The sequence below is a fragment of the Saimiri boliviensis genome, chromosome 9, assembly GCF_048565385.1.
Source record: "Saimiri boliviensis isolate mSaiBol1 chromosome 9, mSaiBol1.pri, whole genome shotgun sequence".
Lineage (NCBI taxonomy): Eukaryota > Metazoa > Chordata > Mammalia > Primates > Cebidae > Saimiri > Saimiri boliviensis.
The window spans coordinates 9,216,883-9,241,874 of NC_133457.1; the positions used below are offsets into that span (position 1 = coordinate 9,216,883).

At 41.2% G+C, this 24,992-nt stretch overlaps 1 protein-coding gene and 1 long non-coding RNA gene across 5 annotated transcripts in view; one reads left to right on the forward strand and one right to left on the reverse strand.

The window, feature by feature from the left end:
- The window catches only part of CPNE4 (copine 4), a 488,529-nt gene extending 474,801 nt beyond the window's left edge, over positions 1-13,728 (reverse strand). The window contains exon 1 of one of the 3 annotated variants that reach the window (XM_074405452.1): positions 13,525-13,728. In XM_074405452.1, the coding sequence (XP_074261553.1) occupies positions 13,525-13,577 (53 nt within the window). In that variant the 5' untranslated portion in view covers positions 13,578-13,728. Of the gene's footprint in view, positions 1-9,998; positions 10,207-10,589; positions 11,019-13,524 lie in introns of those variants that run through there. The other 2 variants (XM_074405453.1, XM_074405454.1) reach the window with 2 other exon arrangements.
- LOC141585574 (uncharacterized) lies at positions 10,811-24,539 on the forward strand. 2 transcript variants are annotated; one of them, XR_012519107.1, is made up of 4 exons: positions 10,811-10,883; positions 12,534-12,658; positions 15,865-15,984; positions 22,028-24,539. It is a non-coding gene; the product is annotated as an uncharacterized LOC141585574 (long non-coding RNA). The 2 variants fall into 2 exon arrangements; XR_012519108.1 differs by having other exon boundaries at positions 22,031-24,539.
- Positions 24,540-24,992: the final 453 nt, after the last annotated feature.

Genomic DNA, 24,992 nt, shown 5'->3' on the forward strand with positions numbered 1-24,992 from the left:
TTTCCTTTAAATAAATAAAGATTTAAATATTTCAAAAGGTAATTCCAAAGCAGATCAGCGTTTTATTTAGCAAGTCACTATCACAAGACATACAGGCTACTGTTTAAAAGAAGTCTTCAGGTTAAAAAAAAAATGTTTAGGAGGAGATGAGAAGTTTCTCATCTCTGATGACTACAAATATAATTAAAAGAATCTAGAAAAAATGTTAACTATTTGTAGCATCGGTATAGTACAGCAGTTCTTAAACAGTAACCTGCTTTGTTTTAATTTCTAATATAGTAAATACGGATAGATTTAAAACACATGAACAAAAGCTCTTTGGGGTATTCAGTAATTTTTTTTTTTTGAGATGGAGTCTTGAGCTGTTGCTCAGGCTAGAGTGCCTTGGCATGATCTCAGCTCACTGCAACCTCTGCCTTCTGTCTTCAAGAGGTTCTCCTGCCTCAGCCACCCGAGTAGCTGGAATTACAGGCACATGCCACCACACCAGGCTAATTTTCATATTTTTAGTAGAGATGGGGTTTCACTGTGTTGGCCAGGCTGGTCTCCAACTCCTAACCTCAAGTAATCCATCCACCTCGGCCTCCCAAAGCGTTGGGATTACAAGTGTGAGCCACCATGCCCTGCCCTGGGGTCTTCAATAATTATTAAGAGTGTAAAGCAGCCCTGAGGATCAAGTTTAAGCACCTTTGTTTTAGTGAAAGGACTGTACACTTTGGAGCAAAATGGTCAAGGTTTATTTTATTTTGGCTCTTCTGTCTCCCACTTGCTGTGTAATCACAGCCAATTTACTTAGCGTCTCTGGTCTTCTATTTTTTATATATCAGACTAATCACTTCTATAATTATTTGCTCAAGCATGTCTTCTTTGCTGAAACATAATATCCAGAAGGTCAGGATTATGTCTGTTTTGTCCATCCTACATCACCAAAACCTAGCACAGTACATTACATGATACACGATAGGGTCTCAGTAAATAATCATAAACTGATTGACAGGGTGGTTGTGAGGCTTAAATAGAATAATGTGTATAAAGTGCTCCATAAGGTACCTGGCAGTTGGCAAATGTCATAGGTGCTCAGTAAATGCCAGATCCCTTTCTTCAACACTAATACTGTTCTCAACTGTACCACACAGGAGAGAAAATTCACGGCTTGTCTATATGAAGTAAATATTTGAGGCATTGTTTCTCTAAATGTGGTGTCCATACTAGTAGCATCAATATCACCTAGGAAATTGTTAGAAATCAAATTGTTTTATTCCTACCCTAGACGCACTGAGTAAGAAATTCTATAGGAAGAGTCCATCACTCTAGGTTTTAACAAACCCTCCAGGAGATTCTGAGACTCTGATTCATCCTCAAGTTTGAGAACCATGGCTTGAAGATAGGATTTTATGCCAGTAACATTTTAGACTTTTGCAACCAAGAGATGCCCAGTACGTTATCTAATGCTGGCAACCTAAGATCTTTTTGGGAAAAGAGCAGGGGAAACAAAGTCAAATACAATACACATTTCTGCTGCTGGTCTTGGAGGGGGGAATGATTGATTCTGCATTCTGGTTGTGTTCCTGGGGCCAGTACTAAACATACCTTGCATTTGAAATAAAGCTGGAACCATCAGAAACAGAGGAAGTTTCATCTTAGAGAAACTCCAGCATAATCCTTGAGTCACCTTTTGTGGCTGGGCATAAAATTTTGTGAGTGAAAACAGAGAAAGTGGAGGGGAGGAAAGGGGGAGAAGGGTAACTGACTCAGTAGTTATGAAAAGCATACATTTTTGTTGCTGATACCTACCACACTTTCATAAACACGTTCCTTAATTTTCACAATTCCCCTGCAACACAGCAAACCACTACCATTAAGGTAATTAACTACTAATAAGCCTCTAGTTTGTGAGAGATGCCACCAGCAAATAACAGTTGCAATTTGCACCATTTCCAAGTGACAGCAAGATTCACAACCATCTTATTACATAGATACAATCATCAATCTCATTTTATATCTGTGAAAGCTGAGCTTTAGCAGGTTAAGCAGAGCTGAAATTCAAACCTAGGAATTCCTGACTTAAAATTTAAGCCATTCACCGATAAACGATCCTACCTACCTATAAACAACACACAGAATAGTCTTGCAGATATAATGAAGCATATTTGAGGTGAGGGCTATGATTTAAAGTCAGTGCAAAGTACAACACACACATAGTCAAAACAATCCTTGAAAAAAATCTTATACATGTTTCACGAAGTACAATGTATGTTGTATTACAGATACAACTATGTGCAGTGGTAACATGTCTACCTAACTTCATATGTTAATTTAGATTACATGATAAAGAGTCAGTAATCAAAATACAATAAGAGTATTTTGAATAAATGAGAACAGGTGTAGAATCTATTTTGAGTTAGTTAAAGGCATGCTTTGCCTGGATGCAGGCTATTTGCTAAGGGAATGGAGATGTACCCAGAGTGACAGATGGAGGATACGAAAAAGTTCTAGGTTCTCTGGAGTCACATCAAGAAGTGTGATATACAGCTGCTACTTGGAAAAGTTTGCAACATGCTACAGCCATGGGCACATCTATGAATACCCATGTTACAAGGCACACAACACAGCGGCTGAAGCATAGACAGGCCATAAGTGGGTATGATAAGGGGAACCGACTTTAACTTGGAGAATCCAAGCCTAAGAAACAAAGATTATATGAAGCATGGACTTGATAAATGTGCCCTGGTCTTGGAATTGGGATAGGGACCCCTATTTAGATTCCCAACCTAAATTTGGTTCCTCTTCCTCCCCAGTTGCCAGTGCTTTGACATAGATCAAATTATTTAAAAAACAGTACTAATAATATCTAGCCAACAGAATAGATACTTCTAGTGACTGTGTATGTATTTATATTTATATAATTAATTTTATTTTTCTGCAAGATAAGCATATTATCTGAAATAAATTAACATTGCTTTTTTAAAAAAGTACTATATCCTACTTTATGTCTTCTCAGGAAGGACAGAGAGCAAGGTTGGGAAAGTAGGGAAAAAAAATTAGTGCACACATATGGGGAGTCAAGGCCTCTTTTCTACCTTATACATATAGCTTAATCTCCATTTTTACAAACGAGGAAATTAGGCACAGAGAAGTTTAGTAATTTTCCCAAAGCAAAACAGCTATTAAGTGGCAGAGCCAGGGTTCAAACTAAGTATATTTACTTTTAAAGCTTAAGCCCTTTTCATAATAAAACTGAACAAATATTTGTCTTTATCAAATTGCATTGCAACCCAGTGATCTTTTGGCACATTTCCTGATATGAGTGAGGAAGAAAGAAAAAGCTTAGTTCATTTAGTCAACCAAAAGTTTTTTTAGCTACTACTAGGTACCTAGCACCGTTTGGGGTTCAGTTGTGAGCAAGACAGAGAGAGCCCTGATCCCCTGAAGCATGGTGGAGAGAAGGGAGTGTGTGGAGTGGCATGGGCCAAAGAACACAGGACCAGGAGCGAGGAAGCCTTTATCTCGCTGCTGTAACTTGGCCACCAACAAGCTCGAGCAAGTCACTTCACTTTGCTGAGTCTCTGACTTCTCAAACGGAAAATGGGAGAGGTGTGCATAATTTTATGGGATTGCCAAGCTCTCACATTCTCTGATTCCTTAAGAGGCATTTCTTTTCCCGTCTTTTTAAAATTAAATCAGGTTAGGAGCTATAATGAGTGTTATTCGTTGAAAAAAAATCAACTATTTCCACTCTCTTCCTCTTACCATGCCTTTTTTCCAACATGATTCACCATCAGTCAAGTCACGGAATATAAAGTGCACCAAGCAAAAGAAGTCTGACCATGGCTTCTCAGAAGCTCTGCAGTCTGCCTGGCCAGATAACGTTAACACGCAGGATCAAAGGAGCTCACCCATCCCTGGTTTCACATTTGCACAATGTCAGGTGCAAAACTCCTTGACTTTTCCATTTTGACACTGAAATTTATGTCTCTAAGTTACTTGTTGAATCAACTGCTTCAAAGATAACAAAGACATCACCTCAGTCATCTCACAATGCTAGTGCCTGCTAAGATATTAAAAGCCTTCTTTGTCTTTAATGAGAAAGCATTGTTTTTGGCCATTCTATTGCACTTACTATTTTTCATTTTTATGGATATTTGTACGAAATACACCTTTCAATATTTTTAAAACAAAATTCTTATTTAGATGGTTTCAGAACCATCACTTAATGGTAAAGGTTCCTGGTGATGGTTGTTATATTTCTATTACATTTCCTTCCAAATCATTTTCTGTTTAAATAAATTAAGTCAATTATTTAGGCATTTATTATGCTCTTGATGAAACTGCTACATACAGGGCATGGCACGGGCTGATTAGATTTGAGAATCCTATCAGCACTGTTAAGAATATACATAAAGCAAAGCGCCTGCCACCCCCTCCACTTCTCCCTCAAAATTACCTCTTTCCACCTCATTCCTTGAAATACAGGGAGAGAAAAAACACCGTAGTGTAACAGGACTTGTAAAGGAACACTGCCCAGGTCCTTTGAGACAAACCAAATGTCTCTATCTCTTACCCAGCACCATTTGTTCCTCTCTCTCCTCACACTTAACACCACGGTTTCAATGTTTCTTTTCACCTGACAGGTCTTCGTGTTTATCCCCAGTGCCTAGCACAGCTTTTGACATAAATGCTGTGACAAATTATTGTTCAACAGATGGATGAATGAGACCCTTCTGCTGAGGGGGAAGGGGTAAGAGATAGGGTAAGAGGCCTATTTAAAAATAAAACAGTGATAGCTAAAATAATCACAGTAAACCTGTATTAAGCTCCTATTGTATGCCAAGCACTGTATATATGATTGCTATCCTTTAACAAAAGGAAAAATGGCAAAAGTAATTGTATTTTCTCTTCTTATAGATCTGCACTTTTTTAGTAAGGTGGCCGCTAGCCACATAGGAGCATTAAGCACTTCAAATGTGACAAATCTGAATTAAAATGTGCTATAAGTATAAAAGTACATGCTAGATTTCAAAGATTTAGTACTAAAGAATGTAAAATATCTCAATAATCTCTATATTGATTGCATGTTGATTTTTTAAATATTGTGTTAAGTAAAAGCCTTTTTTTAAAAAAAAAAAAAAAAAGGGGGGTAAAGTTTGGGGAGAATTCCCAAGAGAATGGGCAAAGGAACTAGCATTTACCTACCCACTAAAATGCCAGAAAACACCTCACATTTACAACAATTACTAGCTCCATTTTCCAGATCCTAATACTCAGGTTAAGTGATTTACCCAAATGCTTGGATCTTGAAACCTGTAGCCCAGATTTAAAGCAGGTATTTCTGGATCCAGAGTTCTTCTGATAACAGAACCAAGTGTAAGGAAACAAAGGGCAATCAGACCCCAAAGAGGCCTGTCACCAGGAGTTCTGAGAGCAGTCAGACTGTCCAGCCACGGAGCAACCTAACCAGGCACTAGAAGAGATCACCAGATGCTCAGGGCAAAAAACCTTTTGTCCCCTCTCCACAGAGAGGCAATCCAGGTTGGAGAGAAGATGCACCTGGGAAAACCAGGGCATATCTTGGGGTTGGGTCAAACTCCATTCCTTAACCTAGAAGCCCTGCTTGTGGGTCTCGGAGGTGGACTCCGCTGGTGCTCCGGCGCCCTCTAGCGATTGTCCATTCCAATGCTAATTCTCTCTAGTCCGTCTTCTAGACTCACCAACTCCTAAGGTTTGCCCTACCCTGGACCGCTGCCAGCCTGGTTTTATTCCTCCTCTACCTCAAAGTGCAATGAATTGCCCTGCAGAGGTTTCTGATATATTGGATAAGAAAGAGGTCTTCTGGTCAATATACCTTAAACCTGAGGTTTCTAGGGTTAATCCGAAATACTGTATTTCCCCCCTGATGTTTCCAAGGAGAAATGTATCTACTTTCCTAATAAGAAAAACAAAGTTAGAAATACTACGTTCTGAGCCAAAGATGTAAAAGAAACATTTAAGAAAGTTTTTTCTTTCTGAATGAAGCCTTAAAACAGAATAAAGGATTTCCCTGTGTGTTTCTGGAACTGTAAACACTCATGGTCTCTTTATTTTATTGACCCTACTGTGACATTTTAAATAGATAGCTAAGTCTATGCATGAGCAATTTTTCAAAGAACATGCACATTTAACAGATGGCTGCAGACAATGACTTTGTACAAATTCAATCACATTTATTTGGTAAATATTGCACTGGCTCCAGGAGACAGCAATGTAATAAGTCCCAAGCCTACCCCTCCTAACACTCTAATGGTGGTGGGAGACACCCCCGCAATTATCCTAATACTCAATAAAGATCAGCTGTGCACATGGTGCCAGAGATTGGCGCCACCGCTGTAATTATCTCCAGGGAACATGAGTTTCCTTATGAGGGGAGTAATCAAAGGGTTGTTGAATGAGTCCCCTGATTTTGAGAAGTCTCTTATTTGAGTTTTAGTTCTACATTTGTCAAATTAAATAGCTAGAGTCAGTAGATGATTCCCAAGCTCTCTTCCAGTTTTGAGAGCCGTAGATTCAAAGCAATAAAGTTGCTGTTCACAGTTTAGAGATAAGTCCATCATAGATTAGCTTAAATGGCTAAAATCATAGGACTAGAATAAATTTTCCCAAAGAAGGCATCCTTATCACTTTCTGATTTTCAAGACTTGCCTTCCAACCCCCAATATTTACTGAGCTAAAAGCTGATAGTTCTCAAGAGGGTTTCCAAAGAATATAGCAGAGAAATAAAGGACTTCCTAGGATGTGCCAATTTAGGAGAAAATATACACAATATATAATATATATTTAGTAGTTCATACAGCAAGCAGCTCCCACATAACTGCAGTTTCTAGTACAGAAAAAAAAAAAAAACCCGAAAGTATATGTAGGCACTACTATGTTTTTATTATGTAGTCACTAGTTTCGAAGATATTCAATGGTTGACTTTAAAACTAATTGAGCCCTTACTATAGCCTGTCTATTTCAAATAACATAGAAAACATAATGCATCTTACCTGATGCATTTATTGTGCTTGATTTTTGGATTAACCATCAACCTTTACATAAATACTTTATTCAAAAAAATGGATGTGTAACTCCAACCTAAATTATTTTCATAATATGCTTCCCTCAAAATAAAATATTGTAAGTTTTTGGGGACATCTCATAAAAAATTAAAATCAGTATTTTTTGCCATTTACATTCAATCAGGAGAAAGGCAACTCTAGTATTATATGTTGAAAGATCAGTTTTAATGCACCAAAGAATGGTCTTGAACTACGTGACATTTTATTTTGAATGCATTTAAATTTTTCTATCTTGATATTTTGTAAATCTAGTGTACTGGCTACTGTTGCCAAGGAAATATGACTTTGGGTTACTGCATGGATCTGCAGGGGTTTTTGTTTTTCTTTTAAAATATTAACAAGACAAAAATGGAAAGATCAAATATTGAAAACAAATTTAGCCCTTTCTCTCTTCAAAGTGCATGGAATACAGATCTTGCACATCACTGATTAAAAAATACAAAGATTCATGAAGTGATTTTTCCCAACTAGTGTAGAGACTTTTTACCCAATTAGTCAAGCTGGTATCATCAGAGTACCAGTCTCATTCTTTGTTCTGGATTCAGACCTCTCTGAAAGTGTGGGGCACTGATTACACACAACACTGGCTGCTCGTGGTCAATAAGTTCATCTCTAAATGAAAAGATCCTTTCTTTATATGGGTAAAGGTAACATAATGATCTAGGGTGTTACAGTTCAAAGGATTTTCAAAGTGAAGTCCGAAGAAGGCTTAGTGCAAACCTTATAAATGCATTCAGTATTAATTTCAAAAGATTCGAATGCATCTGAAAATGAAAATTCCACCACTAACCCATTTTTTGGGGGGTCTGTGATTGTTTCTTACAGTGAATATAACCTCAAGATTTTCAGTCATAATAATGGACTCAAATCATCTAATGATTAAAAAGAATCAAAGCTTTCTTCTTCTTTTTTTTTTTTGGAATATTACATAAAACTCCATAAACAGATAACATCTTTACTTCCTAACTGAAATGAGGTGTTTTTAATTAGAAATCCACAGGCAAATTAAGATATACTTTAGAGCAAACACCTTTTAATTAAAACCTCTAAAAACAGGGTCCCCTTAAGACAAACCAGTAATTCAACCAAAATGTCATGTTGCTACTGGAAACCTGGAGATAAACAAGAAGTCTTTTCATTTCTTTTTACAGTTAAGGGACAACTCAGAGCAACTATTTTCAAAGAAATATTTGGAAATTCCTGTAAAGCAATTATCTCACATTGGGAAGTCACTGTACCCCATCTGTGCCTTCTCCCAGTCAAATATGCTGGACCTATGTCTGGGAGAATAAAAACAAGGCTGACCACTCACAGGAAAGGGCATAGGTTTGATGGTCTTAGGAGTGTTCACTTGTTAACACATAAGTAGAGCTTTGGTTCAATTGTAGGCACTCTAGTCTCACACAATCATACAAAACTGCCCAGGGTTAAACATCCACTATTGCTATAAACCAATATATTCTTTCATGCAATGTTAATGGAAAATCATCTTATTCCGATGTGTTTTGAGTTTGATCCCCTAAAACCATAAGAATCTTCCCATGAGAGATAAATGAGAAAATGTTGGCCTTTATCAGTATGCACTACTAACACAGGTGTTCTGACTGTATGTTCCAACCCTCCCTCTATTTTTATGCACCTCTCTACCTGTGAGAACCTTTGACTTACTCTGAGGCCTGACCTGATAGAGTGACTTTGTCAGTCTCTTTTAAAATGGGCAGGTGAATAAAATGAGCTCAGCTTGGAAGCAGCAGCTCAGTAAGGGAAATGAAAATATCAGAAGTTATCTAATCGCAGCCATAGCCATGCTGAGCTTCATCTTATCTTTTGGTTAATAAAAAGAAATGGGACCTTCCTAAACTTGAAGGGCATCAAATTAGTTTTTGCTTGCCTCTGGCTTTTGGAAGGGATATACTATGTGGTTTAACCAGTGTATGCTAACTACAAAAAAAATGGCATGGATTCAAAACACCCATGTTAAGGGAAAGTGTTTGGGTGTTTCATTTTTTGTGTTTTAATATAACGCAGAAAACAAAACACAAAGGCCTTTGAGAACAGGGATTGTTAAGCGAATAGAAGGGAGAAAAGAACACTTTATTTGAAGTTAAGGTAATTGTATCTGTGTGTGCGCACCTGTGAATGAGCTGGGTTCAGTTTCATTTAAAGAGAATATATTAAAGTACCTTGGACAGTTGAAAAGTGCTGTTCGGGAAAGAAAACCAAGTGAGCCAAGAAAAACCAGAACGATGCTTTTAAAATCCCTGGCAAAGCAGCAAGAGGATGAAGAATTGGTTTTGCATAGTTTTGAACTCAGGGCGTAAAGGTGCTGAGGCATCTTTTTCCACAAGGCACTGAAATTCTGTGAGTGTGAGAGTGAGTGTGAGTGTGTGAGAGTGTGTGTGTGTGTGTGTGTTTGTGGAAGGAGAGGTTCTCAGACGTTTCTCCTGCAAAGCTTCTCCGGCGCTCTCCCCTCCCCCGCCCCTGCCCCGTCACTCACCCCCCAACCCCCGACATCAAGCCCTTCCTAAGTTTGCCTCCCTGGGATCATCTCTGCCCCCTGGGATTTTCCCTGCCGCCTAACAGGTTCTGGGGCTGAAAGCCAGTCGGCCACGGCGCCCCGGGGGCGCGGTCAGATCTGGAAAACAGGATGGGAAACAGAGCCTTACAGCCCACCGACTCCGAGACGAACCGGGAGCACTTTTCAGCAGGGTGGCGCCCGCCCCCCACCGGACGGCCATCGGCACTCAGCCGACCCGGCGCGGCCCCGCTCCTAATCGACTCACTCCCAGGGCCCGTTTGTCTGATACCCCGCGGGGTCGCGACCGCCTAACTCAGCTGCGGCTGGGCTTCCGCGGTCCCTCGCGGCCCGTCCCCCGCCCCGCTTTCCCTCCGGCTACTTTATCCCACCGAGGAAGCAGCGCTGAACGACTGGCTTGAAGCAAGGCACTCGCAGGCCGACCGATCCGTTTTGAACGCCGAGAGCCCCTGCGGCGACGGAAGAGTATCCGCAGCTCCGGGTCGGAAGCGCGGGGGAGGAGGCCGAGAGGCGGACCCCGGCCGCAGCCAGGTGCGGTCGCCGGACGGCGCCGCCGCGGCCCACGGCTCTCGCGCCGTCCGAGGGGAAGCTGCGACTCCGGCCCGGGCTCCCGGCCCCGCCCCTCCCCGCTCCGAGCGCGGCGCCCCTTCTCCCGCCTTCGGGACGTCCCCTCCCCCCCGCGGCCGTCCTCCCCGCTCCATTCCGCCCACCCCGGCGGGGCGAGCCGGGGGGACGCCCGCAGGCGAGCGGCGGGGGCGAAAGTTCCTCCGGATCACAGACGACGCTCGCAGCTGCTTTTTGAAAAGCAGCACAGCAACGACGCGCCAGCGAACGCGGGCGAGGACCGGCGCCTCGCAAAAGTTGGCCGTGCTGCGCAGCGGCCCCAGCGGACTTCGCAGTCACGGCGCCCCGGGAGCGCGGGAGCGCGGGAACGCGGGAGCGCAGAGCCGGCGTGGACTTACCTGGGGGTGCCGGCCCGGAGGAGCGGGGAGAGCGCGCAGCCCGGGACCGGCTCTGTCCCGCCCCCGGGACGCGAGATCCGGCTTCGGAGCGGGGGCGGCTGCGCTGTAGTTACGCGGCGGTGTGCGGGGCGCCGCGCCTCCTTCCCCTCGCGTCCTCCGAGGCCGGTTTAGCGACGGCGGCCGGGAAAGGTGCTGAGGGCAGAGTTTGGTGCCTCCGGAAACCCGGACTCCATTCTCGGTGATGGGGGTGGAGGAAGAGGGTGAAAACGCTGGAGCTGGCAGGTCGGCTCTCAGGTAACTCAGAGGGTAAAGAGGAGGGTGCTGAGGAAAGAGGGAGGGCGGCAGGAGGAGAGGCGGGGGAGCGGCGGGCGGGGAGACGGCAGCTTCTCACAGACTTCCACCTTCTGACGAAACCCATGCACCCGGGCACCCGGCGAGAGACTCGCTCGGAAACCTCCGCGCCAGCGCCCCCTGGGGGTTGCCGGCGGACACGCGCACTGCCCCGGGCGCCCGCGCCCCGGGCCCCGCCCAGGCCTTGGCGGCGGCGCTCTCCGTGGTCCTGCCGCGCCCACCGTCCGGGCTTCCTGCTCAGCCTCGTCGCCCCACTGGGCTCCTGGGGACACTTGATGGAGATCGCCCAGTGTTTCATCTCCATCTCTACTCCAGGGTGGAGCTGTAGCATCGCGGCGGGGGTGCGAGGGGAATGGGAGTGACACTTTTTTTGCACGTATTAAAGAAAACTTCTTAGATGGGTGCTTAACTCTCACCAGAAATGGTGGAGGTGTTGCTCACCTCTGTATCCGCCATGTCTACAAAAGCGTCAGGCGTATGGTAGGAGCCTGGTAATTATTTTTAGCAAGTAAATGCATGAGTAAATTGATGGACGACGAGTATTTTCTTCGTCTCATAACGCGTTTCTGAATGCATCTACCTCACAAATAAGATAGGGAGTATCCATGCTTAAAGGTAGATACAGATATGCTGTCTTATGTAAGGGGTAACCACTTTCACATGTTATAAAGCACTTTAGAGAGAAAGCGTGGCCTTCCTGTTTCAAACTTATTTAAATGCAGACAAATGAACTTATTCAAATACAGGGCATTGTTTCTGATTATGTCTGCTACCACAGACAAACAAGAAAACTAAATACTCTCTGCACATTGGTCTTGACAGACTCACAAACTGGACTTTGGAATTAATGAAGTAAAGTGAATGACCATCTCTTTCTGACATTGGGATGGCATAGAGTGCATTACATCTAACATGGAGAGGAGATGGAAGGTCTCCCTCTCAGCCTATTAAGGTACTAACAAAGCCTCTCTTCAGGTTGGAGGGAATATCAACCAAAATCGTTTCACTAACCATAGAATTCTCAATTTCAAAGTCTAGAAAAGGAGAAACAATAGGGTAAGGAGCAGGACTCCCTCTCGCTCTGTAGAAGTAGTCAGAAAGATCTTTGATAAGCAGAGAGACAACCTTCAGAAAGAATACAAATAATATTTTTCTTTCTTCAGTCACCTCTAAAGCCTTTCTGAAATAGGATAACACTAAACATGGACTCTGGAAAGGACCTCAGGGAGCTTCTCTATACACTGAAACTACTACATAAATCCTTGGATTTGCTTTGATTGCAAAAACTTGGGTCACTTCGTTATGCATAAGTCAATCATTGTGACCTTTGGATATGGAATTACACTAATGGGCCAGGCCTTCCACAATGTCTGGGAGTATGTGATGTCTTCTACAGCACTCCTGGAGCCAGGATGGAGCCCCACCTGATCTACACCCATTAAGAGTGAAACACAGAGACAATTCTCCAAGGGATATTCAGGGTCATCCTACCAGGAAAGGGGAGATAGATGCTAAGCAGGTAAAACCAGCATTATGATTACTAAATATGAAAATGTTAAGTCCAAAAATATTACTTCCTGGCTTTTTTAACAGGTAGCCTCACAGATAAGCTCAAAGTTTGAGTTGGATTGAACAAACAAAGATAAAGGGAAAAGAAGGAAAGATCATTATGCATTTCCTTGCATGTTAATTGTATCCTCTAAAATTTAATTTCCATGGTGAGTAATGTGTCTATTTTTGGTCTTGTTCATGATTATAACCCCAATGCCTAGGAAGGTGTCTACCACTTAGTAGGTAGTGAACAAACATTTATAAAATTAAAAATAATGTAAATATCTTAGGGACCATTCAGCATAAACTTCTTGTATTATAATTGAGAGAAAAGGAATTAAGGTGTGCTGAGCATGTACTATTTCCAGGCAATCTGTTAGGTACTCTACTTACCATCTCATTTAATTTTTACAACAGCCTGCCCAAGAAAGTTTTACTATCTACAAAAATAAATCCAGAGTTTGGGTGGTTGAAATGACCAGACCAGGGAACACAATTAGTTCATGGGAGTGCAATGGTTTTTCACTGAGGCAATCTCTAAAGGGGCAGCTAAGAATGGCTGAACACATGGACCATAGAGAAGTTATAGAGTCAAAGCTCATAGGGGAAAAGAAAAACAACATGGTTATCTTTGGCCCTACACATTAAAACCATAGATACACAAAATAAACACAATTCCACAACTTGTGACAAATAGGGTTTCCTTTGCCAGCAGGCTTCAGCTCCCTAATTAGAAACAAATAGTTGCCTGCACGCCAGTGTGCAGAAAACATGTGCGGCTTTATGCCAGAAACTTGGAATTTTTTCTCAAGGCATGACACTGAAGGTAAATTCAAAGAGGCTTTTTACAGGGCACATAAAGCAGAATTTACTGCCATCTCTTACATGAAATCAACAGCTCATCTGCACAAATGAAGATGTGTAACCAGCTAATAATCCATGTTTTCAATCACTGCCCCCACAGCAAGTTGCCCACCAGCCACAGTCCCCTCAACAATTGTAACATCAAAATCCCCTTGTCTGTATCACTTACCTCCTCCCAACTCTCCTTTTAATGGATTCTGAGCTGCTGGGTTCTACAGCCATGGTCAAATTTATCTAAAGACAAGCCAAGGAGCCACTGTGACACTGGTGATCCCAAGTTGCAAAGGAGCATCAGCTCTGGGTAGAGTCACTCGCCGGGTCTCTGTTTGATAAGATAAGGAGAGGCATCCGCTTAGTGTCTTATGCCAATATGAAAGGCATCTCACCCATCAGTGTGACAAGCGAAATTCTGGAATAGAGCCAGGGAACAAAAGGGATGAAATGTGGATTCTTACCAGTGCAGTTGATACCATTTTTGAATGAGAGCAGATGATGAAGGGGAAAAACAGGCAGAGAGTCAGTGCCCTGCATCAAAACCCTTGGATGCTTCCCTGAATGAGTCAGGGTGTGCATTTTCTTTTGAAATTGAATTTCTGTTTTCTTTTTCTTTTGAGCTGTGAGATGGTTACATATTCAATTACTCAAGGGAACTGCTGTAAATAACAGGGCATATTTTTGAGGCTGTGGATCATATAAGAACCTTGAATCTCACCCTAGGGCTATTTATAGCTTAAAAATTTGTTCTTTTCTCTATTTCAAATGATTTTTGAGAATTGACTGATATGTCTTCCTCTGGCGTTTCTGTGTATGCCTGAGGTGTGATGCATTGCTGGAAAGCAGAAAGGAACACTCTAAGAAAGCACTTCTTCAAAGATGCTGAGACGCAAGGGAAAATGAACATACATGTTCCAAGCTGATGCAGTAATTAAATGTTCCACTGTCTGTCATTTTCTGTTTTATGGGAACCCTATACCACCTGTGGTGCCTCTAACACTAACAACCTGTGCAATGAAAGGGCACTTTATACTTTTGTCTACCAATAGGTGGCATCAAAATCTCTCTAGCTTTTCATTCCTGTATTTTAAAAACCATAGGCAGAGGGCATTTTCTTTCTGAGATTTTACAGTTTATCATAAGTGATGTTATAAAGGCCACCAAATAGCTCTCTATTATTTCAGAGCAGATTTTCCTATTGCTCTATTAATGAGGTCTCTCAGTCGTCCGTCTGAGACTCACTTATCGTAAAAAGAAAGTATTTGAATTGAACTCCAGCTCCAAGATTCTGCTTTTCAGCTACATAATATCTTCCCAGACACACCATTTTCTCATGCCTATGATAAACCCATTAGGACTCCATTCCTCTGGGCTTAAGGAATATTAACAAGCAGCTATCCCTTGGTTGCAGGGGCTACTATTTGCCCAGCCTATATCCATTTTTGTTTGTTTTTCCTTACTAAGAAAAATATAATTTTGTGGAACGTAGCAATGTGCTCAGCTCCAAACCTACATTTTCCAGCTTTTCTCGCAGATGGGGTAGTGATGTGATTAAGGTCTAGCCCTGCACTATTTGTTATGGTAGCCACTATGTATCTATTTAAATTTAAATTTATTAAAATTAAGTAAAATTAAAAGTTCATTTTGTCGGTTCCACAAGTGACACTGTAAATGCTAAACAGTCATAAGTGGCTAGTAGCTAACATCTTGGATAGTTCAGATATAGAACATTTCTATCATCGCAGAAAGTTTTGTTGTACAGCACTCATCTAGCGATTGAGATGTCAGCAGAAGCTACAGGGCAGTTTCTGCAAGATTTTCAAAGGGAAGGAGATCCTGAGTCAGCTGGAATGTACCTTTATCTCTTTACCTCTTCCTTTCTTTCTACCTGAAGGTTACGGTAAGTCAGCCATCATGTGACCATGAAGTGGCAAGCATTTGCCAAGGCAAGTTAAGCAAAAAGACAAAAGGAGCCTGGGTCTTTGATATCATAAAGGCAACCACATTATTGTCAGCTGGATTATGAGAAAAATAAAATCTTCAATTGATTCAAGCCACTGTTTTCAGCTTTTTAGTATAAATAGCTAAATATTATTTCCAGCAGATGTACCATCAGAAACTTACCTGGACAACTTTCTATTAATGACTGAAAAAGCATGTGTCTTTCCAGTTTCCTTTACTTTGGTTAGAGTTGAAGACCCGACTCTGGCTATAAAGAAACAAAACAATGTATACACCACAAAGTGATGAGTATTAATCATTCATTCCAATATGCTTAATGGACCAAAAAAGGGGCAGATGGGTATTAATGATTCCCAAAATAAATAACCCCTATTTTATAATTTGGCTGAAGAGTAGCTTTGTATTTTCCCAGAAAAGAAGTTGGTGGGGAAAAAAAAGATAATATTTGAATCTGTACTATAAGCTAGAAACTTGGCTGAACAATCTGACATTATCATATTTAATGCTCATGAAAATCCAGTAACGTAACCATTCATATCTCCCTTTTTTGCAGATAACAAACTGAGGCTCAGAAAAATCAAATATCTTGTCAAAATCTACATCGCTGAAGAGATGGGTTTTAAATCCAGGTCTGCTTGGCCCTTGCCACGACTTCCATAATGAAATTCCATGGGTGAGAGTTACCAGTTTCTGGCCCATCCTTCCTTTTTTCAAGGGTCTCATCATCCCATCCCCTGTATCACTTTTTGTTGTTGTTGTTACAGGCTTTACTCTTCTATCATGAAAAGACTGATGATCTTTTCTACTTCATAAGCTTCAAATACTCTCAATCACCATAAAATTCAGCGTTCCTCTGGTAACTCTGGAGACCCTCAGAGCTTTTCTTATTTCCAGAGACAGGCGGTTTGGATGAGAATTATTCTCTATTTTCACACAAATTGGCCAGATGACATCTTTACTGGTGTCTGAAATAGAAGCAGAAAACAACTTGGAGGACACAAAATGTGAAGGTTGGAGAAAAAGCTTTGAATTCCAACTGAAATTAAATTATTTCCTTTGTTGAAACTCATAGAGAAAACAAGTACCTAAAAAAATTATTCAGACTTTTATTCATGAGATAATTCTAAGATAATAAAGAAGCCATGTAAAGAAAATCTATAAAATTCAAATAGAAAATGAGAGAAAACGAGTATCATTGCAGATCTTAAAATCACATTCTGCAAAAATCAAAAATGACTATGCCGAAAACACAGAGCCTTGTCACACAGGGCAAGTCAGTGATGTTTATGGTAACCTGAATTGTTAAGAGGAAGTTAAGTGTATTCTGAGTTATTGATTAAGAAATCAAAAAATACATTTTATAAATAATCTTTCCAAAAGAAGATTAAATTAGTTCTAAATCAACCTGTCACTAAGATCAGCCTAGACTCAAGGGAAGGAAATATAGACCCACCCCTTGGTGAGAGAAATATCAAATGGTTTTTAGGTATTTTCGAACCACCATATCCTGTCCTAAAAATGCTCAATCCTTTCCAGCTACCTATTTCTAATGTCCTCAGTATATTAAAAGTATATGAGATGTATATGAAAAGAAAGTGTTCTACACAGAAGTATAACTCTTAATAGCAGTTTTGAGATTAAGCCCGAGTTTCTATCTGGTCTCTTTCACTAGTCAACTGAGTTCCAAGCTCTCCTTGTGCTCAGTTAGTGCAGTGCAGATTCCTATAACACCCTTTGTCCTAGGTCTACACCCTGCCCTGGCTATCTCAAGAGTATCAATCTATCATCAAGAAAAACAATAGAGTCTTTCCCCAGAAGGCTTAAAGCATAAGATACCCTCAATTCCATTTGCTCCTCTTCCCCTTGAACTTCACTAAGGACATTTCTCCAGAAGGCTTAAAGCATAAGACACCCTCAATTTCATTTGCTTTTCTTCGCCTTGAACTTCACTAGGGGCAGAATGCACTCCCAGTCCCCATCTACTGCTTCAGTCACCTAGGGTGGGAGAGAGAAACCTAAACAACCTACAATTCTCATGCTTTTTCCTAATTGTTGTCTCTCTTATTTCATTTGTGTTACTTTAACAAAATGCCACAGGCTAGGTAATTTTTTTTTTTTTTTTTTTTTTTTTTGGAGATGGAGTCTTGCCAGGCTGGAGTGCAGTAGCATGATCTCAGCTCACTGCAACCTCCGCCTGCTGGGTTCAAGCAATTCTCCTGCCTCAGCCTCCTGAGTAACTAGGATTACAGGCACATGCGACCACGTCCGGATAATTTTTGTACTTTTAGTAGGGACAGGGTTTTGTCATGCCAGGCTGGTCTCCAACTTCTGACCACAGGTGATCTGCCTGTCTCAGCCTCCCAAAGTGCTGGGATTGAGGCATGAGCCTCTGCACCTGGCCCCTGGGTAATTTATAAACAATAGGAATTTATTTCTAACAGTTCTGGAGGCTGAGAGGTCCCGGATCAAGGCATCAGCGGTTTTGGTATTTGATGAGGGCCTGGTCTCTCCACTTCCAAGATAACCCCTTGTTGCTGCATCCTCTGGAGGGGATGAACAGTGTCCTCACATGGCAGAAAAGAAGGAAGGGCAAAAAGGGCCAAACTTGGTGTAAAACCTCTTTCACAAAGGCCCTAATTCTACTTACAGGGGAGGAGACTTCATGACCTAGTCATCTGCTAGAGGCCCCACATCTTATGCTATTGCACTGGGGATTAAATTAAATTTTAGAGGACACACTCAGACCATAACAATATCCAACATCTAGCACATTGCACAGCAGTACCTCAGTGAAAAGACACAGTCTTTTTCTTCATTGAGTTTATGTATGATTAGGGGACAAGAAATAAACAACTTCAACCCAACACGGCTATTGTGAATATGAGGTAAGCCATGAGGAAATAAAGAGGGAGAAAACTTACATGTGACCAGAAGAGTCAGGGCAGACCTGAGAAAGCAGGCGACGCTGAAACTAAGACCTGTGGAGATTAATCAGGCCGGTTAGAGAAAAAGGCTCTCCACCCAAGGAAGCAACATAGACAAAGCCTCCAAGTCAAGAACAGAGATGGCATAATTAAAGAACCTCAAGCAATTAAATAATTCACTGTATCTGGGGCATAAAGACAGAAGGAAAAGGAGCAGGAACTGAGGCAAACAAGCAGACAGGGGCATAAATACAAAGGACCTTGTAAGATTGACTTGAGACTTTATTTCATTCCATGAATTACTTATTCCAAAATACTGAGTGGGAATTCAGATTTTTCCTTAATCCATGGTGAAATAGGAAGCATTTTGTATAGCTAAATTAATTGTTTGAGAGTATCTATTTCTTCATATTTTCATGTTAATATTAGTCACTGCATTCTTGTCAGTAATTCTCATGTGGCTTTGCCATTTTTAAAAATATTCTTACTTGGTAGAAGAAAAGTACCATGAGCCACGAGCAACCCAAGAAATGTGTTTTGAGATTTGCTTTGTGAAATCTAAACATTTGGGCACATCAGCCATAGGTCATGGGAATACATTAAAGAATTCTGAGTAGCAACTGTGATTAATGTTAAACTTGGGAAGGGTTGAAGAGGGAAAGTAGAGTCAGAGAAATGAGTAAGTTACCTCCACTGGATTCATTCAATAGATATTGAGCTGACATTAGGGATACAATGATGGACCAGCTAGATAAGGTCTCTGCCTCACAGAGTTATCACTCAAGTCATGAAGACAAAAAATGAGCAAAGAAAGAGACACAAATATGTTGGGAGTCATGGAGAGGGGGGAATGAGAGAGAAAGATAGTAAAAGAAATAACATCTGTAGATTAGAATAAGTTCTGTGAGGGAAATAAAAAGGCTAATGAAAGAAGAGGTCACTGGGAAATGCCTCTTTAGATAGCACAGTCAACAGGCTTCTGTAAGGAGACAGCATTTGAGTAGAGAACTAACAGATGAGAATGAGCCAGCACGCAAAGACCAGAGGGAAGAGCATTCCAGGCACAGCCAAGAGCGTTTACAAAGGCCCAGAGGTGAGAAAAGTTCTCAACGATCAATTTTAATAGTCTGGATAAGAGAGGATGAGGCAGTTTGAGCACTCCAAACTCCTTGACGGGGGGAAAGAGGAATGGAGGATGGAAAGGATGAAGGGAGGCTTTGATATCACAGGAGATGTGTGCTGTTGATTTCATTAAACACCACCCAAGATAATGGCATTGATAAAATATTGTCCTTGTTCTTCAGGAGATTATTGTCCAGTGCAAACCACTGCATAGAAATTAATGCCAGAGGAATAACCCACAGTAGCCCCCTGTTTGGGGATTTACTTCCATCTGTAGGCTAGAGACAAGGTCAGCTCCCATTTGACATCAGCGGAAAGGAAAAATCTCTGGATTGCACACCCAGGCTACCAACAGCAAAAGATTTATTTCTGGAGAAGTGAGTCTACATTGATTTAAAGGAAAGATGTAAAGCAAGGATAGAATTTACCTCAGCAGATTCTATCCTCCCTCACAGGACCCACTCTCCCCATCACTTCTGTTTTCTTGATGATTCCTCAGGCTTACCCAGCATCTATAGTTACCTTCAGCATTCTATAGTTACCTTGAGCTAAATAATTTCATATGTATTATTTGGTTATATGTTATCTTGTTTATTCCTTGCAATAAATTTAGGAGACGTCATCCGTCCCATTATCTTTGTGAACTCCTTCTGATGGGCAGGATTTTTCAGATGTGTGCAGTTCGTCCCAGGAAGGAGAACTTCTTCCTAGGTCACAGGGTCAATCTCTGTGGAGCAACGGGCCTTGGCTCCTATGGAGACAAAGTACGCTGCTGTAACAGGCGTGGACCAGGCCACGGGACACTCCCGGGCAGGCACCAGGATGAAAATGTCTTCTTCGCAGGGTTGAGGTAAGACGGTATGCTGAGTTTTTAAACCACATTTACATATAGATATTTTTAAATTATTAAATGAAATCTTACTACATATTCTTAGGCAAGCAGCCTTTTTACATCTATATTAATCTACATCATAATTTATAACAGCTAGAAAATATCTCAATATGTGAATGTAACCAGATATATGCCAAACTTAATCCCCTATTGTTGAGCATTTGTTTCTAATGTTTTACTGTTGTACACAATGCTTCCATGAGCATGGTTTATATTATGCACTCCTGATTAGACCCTAGTCTAACTTGGCCAAACCTAAAGAATCATCAAGAAAACAGAAGTGAAGCCAGGCACAGTGGCTCACACCTGTAATCCCAGCACTCTGGGAAGCCAATCACTTGATGTCAGGAGTTCCAGACCAGCCTGGGCAACACGGCAAAACCCCATCTCTATAAAAAATACCAAAATTAGCTGGGCATGATGGCACATGCCTGTAATCCTAGCTACTCGGGAGGCTGAGGTTGGAGAATCGCTTGAACCCAGGAGACAGAGGTTGCAGTGAGCCAAGATCACGCCATTGCACTTCAACCTGGGTGACAGACCCTAAGAAGGAAGGAAGGAAGGAAGGAAGGAAGGGAGGAAAGAAGGGAGGGAGGGAGGAAGGAAGGGAGGAAGGAAGTGCTGAGGCAAATCCTATTCTTGTTTTACATCTCTTCCTTTAAATCAATATGGACTCACTTCTCTAGAAACAACCCTCTGCTCTTGGTAGCCTGGGTGCATGGTCCAGAGGACTTCCTTTGTCAGTGAGAGCTGACCTTGTCTCTAGCCTACAGATGGAAGTAAATTCCCAACCAGGGGGCTCCTGTGGGTTACCCTTCTGGGGTGTCCAGCAGAATTGCCTTTAAGTGCTTTACCAGTGATCGAAGCGGACCAAAGTAACACACTATTTCTCCAGAAAAGAGAAGGTGAAGTCCTGTCATTATGAGGCTATTTGGAGGGCAGGGAAGAAATAATGAGAAACAAACCCAAATGGAGGGGCATTCTATAAAATACCTCACTAGTACTCCTTAAAACTGTAATATCACTAAAAACAAGGAAAGACTGAGAAACTGTTGGAGACAAGAGGATACCAAGAAGACATGAAAAATAAAAGCAATGGGATCCCCTAGATTGGATCCCAGAACCGTAGAAAGACATTCATGGGAAAACTGGTAAAATTCAAATAAAGTCTGAAGTTTGCTTAACAATAATATACCAGTGTCGGCTTCTTAGTTATGACAAATGTTGCAATGCAATGTATTCTGTTCACATTATAGAAAAATGGATGAAAAGTATATGGGTACATTCTGTACTCTATTCCCAACTTTCTCATAAATATAAAATGATCACAAATTCAGACTTTGTTCTTAAAAATCACTTTTCTGTTTGTTACCTTATGGTAAAATTAAAATAGTTGAGTCAAAGGCTTTTCATAATTTGCAGGTTTTTTGGTACATTCTGTAAAATTATCAGGATGGTAATTTAATCCATGATTTTTGCTTACTTCTGAAGTAAAAACCCTACTGTATCTGCTTGGCCTATGTGAGTCAAATGTCTCCTTGGCAAATTACACAGGAATACACTCACCAGTTAACTCCTGGCAGAACTCAGAGAGAATATTGATGAGAACTGCCAGAGAAAAAGGACTCTGCCTACCCTTCTCAGCCTAGCACATTCGCTACAGGTAAGAGAATTAAGAAGTGACTCAAAAAAAATTGCCAGGAATCAAGGACAGAGTCAGAAGAAGCCATTTTTACATAATCATTTTTCTGATTGCAACTCTTTCTGTTTTTTTCCAGCAGCTCTGCCTTTAAAGTGAATCACCAGTGATCAGAAGCAGACCAAAATAACACATTGTTCCTCTAGAGAAGAGAAGGTGAAGCCCTATCATTCTGAGGGTATTCTTGGGAGAAAGAGAAAGAAGAGCAAGAGAGAAACCACATTGCCTACATTTTCTAAAACTAAGGCCTGTAATTTTGCTCTTTTGAAAATCTTTTTAGAAAACACTTGCCTATTGAAAAGGTGTAAGTAACGCTGAAGCATGTATTAATCCGTTCTGTTTCTATCACCTCTTCCTACCGTGATGTGCAGTGGATGAACTACAGTGTTTCTGGTCCTGCCGTTAGTATGTACAGAGAGGGAGAAATTAACAGGTGTTAGACATCTGTGAGTGAGACACTGTTCTAGGAATCTTCAAGATGTCCTCATCAAACTCTCCCAAGAATGCAGGGAAACAGTGCGGAAGGCTTCAAAAATCATTATTATTATTCTCCCACCCCACATATCCATGCCTCTTCTAATATGACTTTGTGGCTCTTCCCGTCAAGTAGAATAGTCTATTTTTACACCCACTTGAATCTGCGCTAGACTTATGAATTGTTTTTGTTTATAGAATGCGGCAGAAGTGAGGCTCTGCCAGTCCTGAGCCTAAATCTGTAGGAGGTCTAGCATACTTCCATGCAGCCACCATGAGAACAGGGCCAGGCTCTCTTCTTGGAGTATGAATGAGATGGGCTATAAATGAGCCATTGTGGCTGAAGCCCAAACCTGTGAGACAGCCCAGGCAAGATCAGCACACCAGCCCCCAGTCAACCCTCAATTGGCCATAAATACGTGAGTGAGCCATGCCCAAAACAGCTGAGCCACAGCAGAACTATGAACTTATAAGCATTTGTTATTTTAAACCACTGAGTTTGGGAGCTGGTGTGTTATACAACAATAGCTAATTGATACAAGATGATAGTCTTATTTCTTTTTAAGATAGGATAAAATTAAGGCATAAAGAGATTAAATAATTAATCCAAGCCTGCACAGCTAGTAAGTGGGGAAACACAAGATTCAATCCAAGGACTAAGTAAATCTAAGGTTTCCTCTTCCACTTCAACCTCTGCCAGTAGAATGGAAACAAGAAGAAAAAATAACACAACCAAGTGTCATAGCTATTTACAGATGATAAAACTAAAATCACTTCCCCAGCTGTCTTCTGGATAGTGTGTAATGTGTGTGCATCTGTATGTTTGTAAAGAACAATTTACTCAATGGAGAGAATGAGCTAGGTTTTTTTAACTTCACTACCATAGTCTAAATCAAATGCATTCATCTTGGTGTAAACCTGTAATTGGTTCATGATGACAACTGGAATGTTTTTGACAAACTGATTTGCTTCTCTCTTAAAAGCAAGGTCACTTGAGACAACCACTCAGCCCTCCTTTTCCTTGTCCCTGTGACGCTCTGTCCTTATCTTCCATTGTTTGTTTGGAGTCTCTCTTCAATTCTTTTCCCTTTTGTCTCCTTTTGCTTATTCTCTGACTTTCTCTGTCTGTCAAAACCTGTTTAATAACAGCTTAGTTAATCCCTGATAGCCTTATTGCCCCTTGACTTCTGCATTTTTGACAACTTATTTTCTGGTCTTGAATTTGTCTGTCCCTAGTTTGTTACTTGCAAATTGCCTTTCTTTGGATCAGCAACAAAGTGAATTAGATCATGCCTTGTGTGTGTGTGTGTGTGTGTGTCTAATACCCTTCGGTACTTTCCTGTTGTTTCTAGGGTCATCTGAACTCCTTAGCCTGGCCTGCAAGGTCCTGCATGATCCAGTCCTTTCAACTTCTCCTGCTTCGTCTCATACTGTGACCCTTTCTAGTTCTCCAATATCTGTGCTCTAGCCAGACAAATTTCTTTACTTATTTACTTATTTATTTGTTTATTCATTCCTTCTCTTCTTCTTATTTTAATTAGAGTCACTGTTTCCCTATGTCACCAAGCTGGAGAACAGTGGTGCCATCATGACTCCCTGCAGACTTGAGCTCCTGGGCTCAAGCAGTCCTGCCTCAGTCTCCATAGGTGCTGAGACTACAGGTGTGAGTCACCCTACCCAGCTCTAAAATTTGTTTCAGGTATTTCAACCTCGGTTTCCAAGCCTTCCCACATGCTGTTTCCTCTCTGGGAATGCCCTTTATGTGCGTGTCCATACACACATGCGTGCACATGCATACACACACACACACACACACACACACACTCACTTTTGGGCCTTTTTTAAAAAGTATTTGAAGAAATTTTCCTTCTGCTGAAAGCTTCCCTTCAATCTCTTAAATGATAATCTGCTCTTGTTATATCCCTATAAGTAGTCTATACTTACGCTACTATAGCATTTACTGCCTTGTATTGTATTTGTTGGCTTAATTATCTGTATTCCTTAACTTACTACCTATTACATTTGCCATTCTATATCCAAGGCTAGAATGGAGCTTTGTAGACAGTAGACTTTCAATAAATATATATTGAACTAATAAATAATATGTTGTTACTCTTCTTGCATGCTTTAACCCCAAAATGAATTTTCATAATTTTAGTACTAGTATACAAGAAAGCAAGTTGGAATATTTTTGGTTATAAGGAACAAAGAACACAGACTAGCTTAAACAATCAAGGATTGGTTGGCTCACGTAGCTAGAAGACTCCGGAGGCAAGATAATTATCAAAAGTGGTCTTATCTAGTAACTCTGGTTCTGTCTTCTCTGGTATACAGAGAAGGCTGAAGCTTCCCACTCCTCAAATATTTGGGTTGTGCAGGGAAATATGGCTGACTGAATACAACTTGTAATATCATTAAGAAGAGAGATATGGGTGCTGGCTACAGCTAATAATGACTCTGCATTTGTCACTACATAACTTTTCATGACTAAATTCATAGTGATGAACAGGGCATATGTTGTATACCCAGACATGCTGAGATGGTATGAGACAGAGGCAAGATACTACCTC